The sequence below is a fragment of the Furipterus horrens genome, unplaced genomic scaffold, assembly GCF_987537825.1.
Source record: "Furipterus horrens unplaced genomic scaffold, mFurHor1.1.pri manual_scaffold_10, whole genome shotgun sequence".
In the NCBI taxonomy this organism is placed as follows: Eukaryota; Metazoa; Chordata; class Mammalia; order Chiroptera; family Furipteridae; genus Furipterus; species Furipterus horrens.
This window is the reverse complement of record NW_028327180.1, coordinates 78,363,188-78,369,934: the sequence shown is the minus strand read 5'-3', so window position 1 is coordinate 78,369,934 and position 6,747 is coordinate 78,363,188. Positions and strand designations below refer to the sequence as shown.

At 45.3% G+C, this 6,747-nt stretch overlaps 1 protein-coding gene across 2 annotated transcripts in view; it reads left to right on the top strand.

Annotated features, from left to right (window-relative positions):
- Positions 1–292: 292 nt before the first annotated feature.
- PCBD2 (pterin-4 alpha-carbinolamine dehydratase 2) overlaps positions 293–6,747 on the top strand; it is a 63,050-nt gene continuing 56,595 nt past the window's right edge. Inside the window, exon 1 of one of the 2 annotated variants that reach the window (XM_090288300.1) lies at positions 293–1,441. In XM_090288300.1, the coding sequence (XP_090144426.1) occupies positions 1,151–1,441 (291 nt within the window). In that variant the 5' untranslated portion in view covers positions 293–1,150. Of the gene's footprint in view, positions 1,442–3,917; positions 4,445–6,747 lie in introns of those variants that run through there. The other variant, XM_090288299.1, reaches the window with a different exon arrangement.

Genomic DNA, 6,747 nt, shown 5'->3' with positions numbered 1-6,747 from the left:
TTAAGCTTTCAATTTCTTGCTCTTCCTCTTCTCCTTCTGGCACCCCATATGATTTGGATGTTGGCATGTTTAAAGTTGTCCCAGAGGTTCCTAAGCCTCTCCTCATTTTTTTCAATTCTTGTTTCCTCATTCTGCATTGGTTAAGTGGTTTTTCTTATGTTCCAAATCATTGATTTGAACCCTGGTTTCCTTCCCTTCACCATTGGTTTTGTGTGGATTTTCCTTTGTTTAATTTATCATAGCTTTCACTTCTTTGCTTATGTGTTTGCCGTACTTAAGCATATCTGTCAAGCCTGTGAGCATCTTTATCACCAGTGTTTGAACACTGCATCTGTTAGGTTGGCTGTCTCCTCGTCACTTAGTTCTCCCACTGGAGCCTTGATCCGTTCCCCCTTTTGGGCCATACCTGTGTTTGCCTCTGTGTCTTAGGTAGAGTTGTTGTACCTGTTATGTTGTAAGGGGTGGAACCTTAGGTATTTGTCAGTATGGGCGACACATTTCACCATGTTGTGGCACTATGTGGGGAAGGGGTCAGAGAGGGAACAATGCCGCTTGCTCTGCACTCGCCCCTTTTCCAGGCACTTCTCCCACTTCCCATATGGGACTGGTGCCTCTCTAGCTGTTGCCCTGGCTGTCGTTCCCAGAGTGGGTGGATCTGTGGACGTTCTAGGACTGTGGGTGCCCTTTAAACAAGCAAAGTCTGCTGAGAGGTCAGCAGTTTCTTCCTCCGCCCCAACCCCCACTGGTTTGCACAGTCAGAAGCAATGAGGCTCTATTTTCCCTGGTGCTGGAACTGTAGCTGCCCAGTCTGGTCTGGTGCTGGGAGTGCTCCCCAGGTGTCCATCGCTACTTTTTAAAACCTGTGACTGCACTTTCTGCTGGCCTGCTGCTGCTGCTGCTGCTGCCGCTACCACACCGCATCCTCTCCGCCCTGGCTCCGCCCCTCCTACCTGTCTGGCTGAGTATTTCTTCTTTATATCTTTGTTTGTTGAACTTCCATGCAGCTTGATTTTCTGGCACTTCTGGTTGTCTGTAGTTTTGAGGTAGTTGTATTTCTTCTTAGTTGTGGAGGGAGACACAGCGTGTCTGTTTACGCCTCCATCTTGGCTGGAAGTCCCCTGGAGAACCTGGGATTTGAATTTTCATATGTATGTACCTGTACTTAAAATATAGGGAAAAAATTTATTCTGTCTCTTATAATAACCAACCCTTGAATATTACTGTGTGTGTGTCAGGTACTATTTCAAGTACTGTCTGTACAATAGCCCTATGGGATTGGCACTACTATTTAATCTTTTCATTTTTCAGAAGAGAAAATGAAGCCCCAAATAACTTGCTCTTGGTTATGCAGGTTCTAGCGGTGGGACCCAGCCTCAAACCTAAGCATTGTGGAACGGTACCCTACCCCACCCACCTCCATGCCATGGCCAAAGGCATCATGGTATGTATTTCCCCTCTAGCCTGTTAGGTTTCCCATAGCTATAGTCATAATATAGCTATAATTTAGCACTTTTTTTCTTAAATGGTTAAGTATTTCATTGTTGCTAATAGTTTTTCTAACCATGGCTATATAACAGGCCTTTGCTAGTTCGGCACTGGTTACCTAATCTGTCTTCTTTTGCTGGATTTATGGTTGTATGTAGGCTCATTTCCTTGGGGGCAGATTCCCAGAGGGGGAGTTCTTCTATAAAAGATACTGGAATTTTCATGCCTTTTGATATGGAATGGGGCCCTGCTTGATCTAGTCTGGGGCCGTGAAAGACTCCCAGGATGACCAGCAGATCCACAGCTTTGCTTCTGACACTTAGCTGAGATAAGCTAGTAGGGTTCCCCCAGAGGAAAACGTAGAACAGGGCTGTACCTGGGTGGGGAGGTTCAAGAGCAGAGAGTGGGGAAGCACTGGTCTTATATTGGATGGAACAAAGATTTTATATAGAAGGAGACAGAGCAAGACCAGCTCCAATAGTGTGTCAGTCCCTCATGGCTAGCCCATGCCCCCAGCAGCCAACTGCCTACTCTATAGTACCCCAACAGGACCCTCCACTTGTGCCTATTCAACAAATCTATAGAGACAGAAAGCAGATTGGTGGTTCCTAGGCCTGGGGGAAGAGAGAAGGAATGAGGAATGACAATAGGTACACGGTTTCTTTAGGGTGAGTATGAAAATTTCTAAAATTAGACTGTGATGGTTGTTCAGCCCTATGAATGTACCAAAGAACACTGAATTGTATACTTTATTTTATATTTTTAAAGGTTTTATTTATTTTTAGAGAGAGGGGAAGGGAGGAAGAAAGAAAGAGGGAGAGAAACATCGATTGGTTGTCTCTTGCATGCCCCCAACCGGGGACCTGGCCCGCAACCCAGGCGTGTGCCCTGACTGGGAATTGAACAGGCAACCTTTTGCTTTGTGGAGGATGTTCAACCAACTGAGCCATGCCAGTTAGGGATGAATTATATACTTTAAATGGGCAGGTTATATGGTATGTGAATTATTTATCAATAAAGCTGTTTTTTAAATCAAATAGCTAATAAGCTGTAGAGCCAAGGAAAACATTGTGCCTATTTAAAAGGCAGAAATTAAAAGTATATAAAAAGGAAAAAAAAAAACCTCATGAAAATAAGGGGGACTTTAGAGGGGTTTCTGGGCCCAAATTCCAATGTAGTGGTGGTGGGGTTTCCCTCACCAACAAACAGCTCTTGGACACTAGGAAGGTGTCCAAGAATTCACCTCAATTCTGACGCTCTACCCAGAGACAGTATCAGGTTCCATAGGTTAAGGGTTTGGTCACAGAAGGCTGTCCCCACACCCCACCCTTCAGAAGCCAGTGGAAAGTAAGGAAACTGACTATAAATCAGAATATCCCACAACCCACTCTTTGGGTTCAAGTAATTTGCTGGAAAAGATTATAGAACTCAGGGAAACCCATTTACTCACTAGAAGACAAGTTCATTACATATATTACAAGATACAAATCAACAGCCAGATAAAGTGATTCGTACATGGCGGGCAGGGGCGGGGGGGGGGGAGGCTTGGGACCCCAGCAAGGTGGCTCCTCTCCCCAGATGTCAGGGGGTGGGGCTGAAAGTTCCAACACTAATCGAGAGGTTGGTGGCTTCAAGGACCACCAGCCCTTATCCTTAGGTGCTTTCCAAAAATGAACTCATTAACATTTTAACAAGTCACCTTTATCACTCTTACTTAGGGAAGACCAAATATAAATCACAATACCATAGGACTCATACCTACCAGTTCATTTTTCCATTCTTATTTTAATGAGCAAGATTGTACAACATTTTTCATGATCATAAACACTCAAGGTAAATAATGATGTACGACCTTTAATTCCACCCCTAGTCTCTATCCACCTAAGACAGAGAAACTATTGTGTCTTAGATAAATGCTGTGAGACCAGTGGCATTTGATTAGGGTCTCCAGTGAGATTGCTCCCACAGTTTTCATCAAGTGAACAAAAGTGAAGGTGGTTTGGGCCGTAAGTTTGAGTTTTAGGCTATTTTGAGGCCAAAAGTTTTTTTCCCCAAGTCCATATGGGAAATGAAACTAACTGCTAGTAACTGCTCAGTTGAACTTAAATGGACTCATCCTTTAAAAGACATTCTTGTATTGTTATACCCACTGCAAAATTGCTTATTTTATAAATTTGCTTAAACTAGTAAAATAAACCACACATGTTAATATATTAAAAACAACTGAATTGCACACTCTAAGGGACAGATTTTATGTTTAATGTGAATTATATCTCAAAAAGACAAAGGGCAAAAAAAAAAAAAAAGGATTAGTTAGCAAATATAGATGAGCCAGCTTGCAGCTGAAGAACCACAAAGCAAGCTCAGATTAGAATCTACGGAGCCCCTGACCTGAATCATGATCGTTTATTGCCTCCCCACCCCCCCACCCCGCGAACACAGAAGGGAGTGGTTGGTCCCCCAGCTCCCACCCACTGTTCATCTCCTCCGTCCCCTGCCCGCGACATCCTCCGGCCGGGCGGACTGCTCACCCCACCGCCGTGGAGGGAGCCCAGCATCGCAATTGTCAACCCTAAGCGCCGCGCTACGCCGACCACTCACCTTCTTGGCACACACGGGACAACTCGGCACCCGGGCAAGGGAGACACGGAAGGAGCGCAGAGCGGCATCGGCGAGTGCGGGGGCCTACGGGGGCCTGCGGAGCCGTGTCCGCTCGCGGCCGGCAGAGTTGGCATTGAAGCTACTGGGGGCCTTTCGGGGCCGGGTCGCGCCTGGGCCTGCGTGGTGGGGCCGGGCTGTGCGGGGCGGCCTGGCCCACCGCCGGGAGCTGCTCCGCGGGCAGGCAGTGCACCGGGCAGCTCCCCGGCGGGCGGTCATGGCGGCGGTGCTTGGGACACAGGGGGCGACGCGGCGCTTGTTGGCGGTGCTGCGGAGACGGAGACCTGGCCTCACGGCCATGGTGAGTGGGTGCAGTGGGCGCGTGGTGCGGGAGGAGGGCGAGGCTCCGTGGCGCCGGCTGCGGGTGGGAGGGACCCGCGGAGGCCCCGAGGTGGGCCCGGCCTTGGGGCTCGGACTTGGGAAGCCGCTCTGGTTGGACGCGCTGATCCGGGACTAGCGTGACTGCAGCATCTCCCAGTTTTCCCTTGGCTTAAAAATCCCGTCGCAGTCTATGAAATTCCCAACCGTAAAGCTAACAGGGACGACTTTTGTTCTTCAAAAAATATAAAAGTAATTGTAAAAATATTTTATGTTTAGGTCACTTGATGTGACTAAAGGTGCTATTCCGTCCTCTAGGCTGTACGCTCGGTGGGAGCAGGGACCGTCGTGGTCACGGCGCGCTCGCTGTAAATGGGGTGACCGAAATGTTGAATTAACTAATTTGTTTTGGTGTGTTTTTGAGAAGTTATTAATAAATTATCTTTTTGGTGACACATTGGTTCTTCTTTCCTTTTACGAGGGCCATCCGTCAGTTATCCTGCTTTAGAAATTAATATACTGGGGGTAAATTAACTTGAGTGAAAGTTTTAACGTGCAGCACCACCTAGTGGTAAAATGTTGCATTAAATTCATTTTATTTTAAATTGCTTGTTAGAGCCCGTTTGGCAGTTGACAGTTTTTTGATAGAAGAAATTAAAAACATCTCGGGGATGGAGGAAGATAAACACCTTGCTTTGTGGCCACTGAGCAAGCTCCGATTTGAATCTACGGCCACTAAGGCGAAAACACAAGCTGAGTGCTTACTGCCACATAGGCGTGGCTCCAGACAAAACTCGAATCGAGGTACTGGCGATGAAGTAAAATTAGGGTGCCCGGGGAGAAAGGAATAAGCAGATATGATTTGAGTGGCTGCCACGTGCAACTTCTGTGCTGGGTGCCTTCACATTCAAGATCTCTTTAATGGGAGCCTTTCAAAAATGTTGTCAAGTTGATACGGTAATATCCCCATTATAGACACGAGGATACCAGCATTCATAGAGGCTAAGTGATTTGTGCTGCATCCCACTGCTCCAAGTAACAAAGCTAGTCCTTAAATCAAGTTTATGCTCTTCAGATACTATGCTTTCCCTGTCCCTACCCCCAACTCCTATAGAAAAAAACAAAACAAAACAAAACTAAACCCATCAGAAAGGGTTCTGCATAGGGTGCGTCCCCAAGGGAGCCATTTCTGTTGTGTGGTTGAAGTGGCTCCATTTCACAGTCCTGGACACGACCCCTGGTGCCCGGCGGGCAGCCGTCTGGTGAGCACGGAGTGCGTACTATTGACCCCACTGGGGATGTAGAGGGCAGAGAACAAAACGGCTCAGAGCTTGTTCTGTAGACTGTAGGTGACTGCTGCATTACCTACAGCATAGTGGAGGCAGATCATTCTGCTGCTTTTCCAGAATACTTTGAGTTGGCTTAACATATTTAAGGTTTAATAAGAATTTTATATTATTACTTGTAGTGGGTCTTTGTGTGAAATATTTCAGAAACTCATCTTAAAAGAAATGAATAGATATTTTGGTCCTTAGTAGTAAATGTTTTTGGTAACAAGCCTTTGAATGTTTTTATCTAATTCAGAGGTATTTCCATTTTTCTTTTTTGTTAGTTGTAGGTAAGGGTAGCTGACCTAGCAAAGAAGAGAAACTAGAAAATTGGCTAGTTCACATCCTTTTTTCGTCTTTATAGACTAAGTTGTCTTTTTTATCCTTTGAAAGTTTTTTATGTTTCAATTAGAGTCAACGTTCAATATTTTTTTGTAATAGTTTCAGGTGTACAGCATAGTGCTTAGACATTAATATAGTTTATGAAGTGATCTGCTCACCTGGCACCGTACGTAGTTATTGCATTATTATTGACTATTCCCTGTGCTGTACTTGACATCCCCATGACTGTTTTGTGACTACCAGTTTGTACTTAATCTCTTCACTTTTTCACCCATCTCCCCAACCCCCCTCCTATCTGGCAGCCATTAGTTTGTTCTCTATCTATGAGGCTGTTTCTGTTTTGTTTGCTTATTTTGTTAGTTAGAGTCCAATATAAGAGAAATCATAAGTATTTGTCTTTGACTTATTTCACTTAGTGTAATAGCCTCTAGGTTCTTCCATGTTGCCATAAATGGTAAGATTTTGCTTTTTATGGCTGAATAATATTCCATCGTATACATGCACCACAGCTTCTTTATCCAATTGTATGTTGATGGGCACTTAGGTTGCTTCCATATCTTGGCTGCTGTAAATAATGCTGCAGTGAAATTGGGGTGCATATATATTTTCAAATAAG